Source organism: Sciurus vulgaris (assembly GCF_902686455.1).
Source record: "Sciurus vulgaris genome assembly, chromosome: 11".
NCBI lineage: Eukaryota > Metazoa > Chordata > Mammalia > Rodentia > Sciuridae > Sciurus > Sciurus vulgaris.
Genome location: NC_136472.1, coordinates 21,580,507 through 21,583,890, shown reverse-complemented (window position 1 = coordinate 21,583,890; position 3,384 = coordinate 21,580,507). Strand labels below are relative to the sequence as shown.

The window sequence follows — 3,384 nt, the reverse complement described above, 5'->3', positions numbered from 1 at the left end:
AACTGACCGAGAGAGGATAGTGTCCACCTCAATTCCTCTTTCTCAACATTGCAGAAGTTCAGGTGCCCTGTGCAGTCCATCTGACTTTATGCAAGAGTACAGTCTGATATATGGGACCAAAGGAATCCTGGGGATATCCTGTGCGACACTCTCTCAGACCTCAGATGCTAGCCTGCATTGTTTCTTTATTTCACTGAACCTTCCTTCTTTTCCTTTAAATAAACCCTTTATGATTGAACTCTTTGCAGTCAAATAGTCAAATCTCAGAAAACAGCGGAAGTGTTTTCCTTTCTGGTTTAATATTGACACCGACATAGAAATTTGCTTGATAATTATTTGGTGGGATATATATATGTATATAAGAATAATATATATATAATATAATATATATATTCTAAATATATATTATAAATAATAATAAATATATATATTCTTATATATATATATATAAGAATATATATATATATATCTTTCCTTTAGGGCAGTGGACATTTCTTCAATGGAGTCAATCTAAAGCATTGTCATGAGTGGCTGAGTAGTAGGTGTAGACCCTACCCTTTTGGGTCAGCATGCTGTAACTCACATGCTTCAGTGCTTTCTCATCACTACCAATTGTGATTTTTCACTATTAAATAAGAAATCTGAAAGTATTTTTTAAGTTTCTGAATCAATTTCATAATTGTAATAACTTCTGGACATATTAGTTTTTCAACATGAGATTATGTTGTTTCATTTTTCATGAAAATATAAGCATTTTAGTTTTTAATAAAAAGAAAAAAATGTCAAATTATTGCTCAAAATGGAAGCAAAAATTGAATCTGTGGTTGAAAGATGACAGATTGCTGTGCAGAAAATTATCTCCACCGGATTCCAATTAAAATAACTTTAAGGGATGGGCTATTCACATATCGTACTATTTCCTAGATTTTCATCAACAAATTATCCCACGCTGGGTGTTGAAAACTCAAAATATGTCTCTAACAGTTGTTAAAGTCGGGGTCAAAGTCATAGTGTTACAGGGCTGGCTCACTTACCCTGAAGGCTGGGATAGAGAGGGCCTCTTCTTTCAGATTTTGATGGATCTTCTCTGCATTGGTTGTTGACTGAATCACTCCAATCTCTCCCTCTTCCTTCACATGACGGTTTTCTCTGTTCCTCATGAAATTTCTCTAAATATTTTCTGCCTTCCTTCTCACATCAGGACACTGATGACTGGATTTGGTGCCCATTCTAAACCTTGGTGATCTCATTTTAATAGCCTTACTACTTATATCTATAAATCACTTTTTTCAAATAAAATAATATTTGCACATGCCAGATGTAGATGTCTTTTGCAAGCACCAAGAACCACCCCACTATACATATACAGCTGTATTTATGGACGGAAAAACTCTTAGGAAAGAGATATTATCAAGGCAAGACCAGAACTACAATGGGAGGGACTGAGGTTACTAAGGCACAATAAGATCTGGACAGTGAAGGAGTAAAACATGCTAAAAAGTTGTAGTTTTAAAAGAATGTGGACCGAGACAGATGGAAATGGGATAATGTACAAATAAATACATTTTTAAAAAATGTGATTCCCTGCTTCCACCATCTTAGCTATTCTGCCCTTTTTTTTTTTTTTTTTTCATTGACTAAATCCAACAGTGGGTTTAGAAAATGGCAACTACTCATGTGGAAGAAAGTGAATATTAAAGAAATCAATCCTAGAACGTGTTCATAATCCCTGCTTGTATGACACACACAGTTGCTTTCCATTGTGTTTCTCATGCAATCTCTTAACTCAATACTTAACCATAGGAAGAAATAAGGAAATATTGGTCTTCAAATTAGTACTTGCAATTGAATTATTTATGCTCTGATTACACAGAAGACCTTACCTAAACTCTATAATCAAAGACCTTTACCATAATATAGAATTTCTCATAATATTCATTATCATTATTTAAGAGCATAAGAACAGAACATTTTTTGTAGTTGTGTAAGAAAGTGGTAGAAAATCATGAATTTCAAGCCTTGCCTTATGTTAATAACTTGTTTAGTAGTTTTCTCAGTGCCATGGTGATATCTTTGTTCCTCAGAGTGTATACAATGGGATTCAAAGTTGGGATCAAAATGGTGTAGAAAAGAGACAGCAGTTTTCCCGTTCCCTCAGACTGATTTGACATAGGTCGTAAGTAAGTAATACTAGCTGTTCCATAGAACAAGACCACAACTATCAGGTGAGAAGAGCAGGTGGAGAAGGCTTTAGCCCTCCCTCTGGCTGATGACAACTTCAGAATGTTGGAGATGATTTTGCCATAGGAGACAGAGATCAAGAGAAATGGAATCATAAAGAACACCATGGAAGAAACGTAGACTGCTATGTTATTCATGGATGTGTCACCACAAGCAAGCTGAAGGACTGGAGGGATGTCACAGAAGAAGTGATTAATTCTGTTAGACCCACAAAAGGGCAAAGAGAAAATTAAATATGTTAGTCCAATTGCAGCTTGAATTGCAGTAACCCAGGAGGCAGCCACCAGCTGCATGCAGACCTTGTGTCTCATGACTAGAGGGTAGTGCAGCGGGTTACAAACGGCCACATAGCGGTCATAGGCCATTGCTGTCAGGAGGAGGCACTCTGTACCTCCAAGCAAGAGGACAAAACACATTTGTGTAGAGCAGGCATACAAAGAAATATTTCCTTTTTTTGTACAAAAGTCCATGAGCATTCTTGGGACAGTGACAGTTGCATAACAGATGTCCAACAAGGAAAAATTGCTAAGGAAGAAATACATGGGGGTTTGAAGAGCAGGGTCAGTTTGTGTTATTAGTATAATAGTGCTGTTGCAAATCAGAATAGTCAGATATAGGAGTAGGAATATTCCAAAAAAGAATCCACTGGAGACGGGGAATATCAGAAAACCCCAAGAGAATGAATTCCATCATCATAGTTGTATTTGATTTTTCTGTTCTAATTTGCTCTCCATCTGTAGGCACAGTAAGTTCAGTGTGATTAATTCATTCAGGTTTTGAAATACATTGATATTTTATGTTACCTGACTTAGATACGGAAAGAGAAATAGTACTTAACATATTTCAACCACTACCTTGCTTTTTTCCCTTGAGATGAGATTTGCAACTTCAGAATGACTGGTGCAGTTAAAATCAATTCAAGAATCAATTCAAATACATACAAATCTATGTATTTGATTAGACTTTTATTGCAAGCCCCCAAGGGTACTGAGAAGTCTGAGAAGTGTGCATCATTATGTAGAGATGTATGTATCATGTAGAGATGGATGGAGAGATAGTATCTTATTATGCATCCTTAAGAGAAGAATTCTGTTACTGACCTTTTCTATAGTTTTGTTTGGGTATACAGTTTTTTTCTCTTTA

General features: G+C 35.8%; 1 protein-coding gene across 1 annotated transcript; it reads right to left on the bottom strand.

Annotated features, from left to right (window-relative positions):
• Window positions 1–2,024: 2,024 nt before the first annotated feature.
• Window positions 2,025–2,975, bottom strand: LOC306638934 (olfactory receptor 10AG1-like; the record flags this gene model as incomplete). Its single annotated transcript, XM_079102388.1, is given in 3 exon segments — window positions 2,025–2,876; window positions 2,878–2,957; window positions 2,960–2,975. Coding segments are annotated over 3 exon segments (948 nt in total).
• Between the last annotated feature and the right edge of the window lie 409 nt (window positions 2,976–3,384).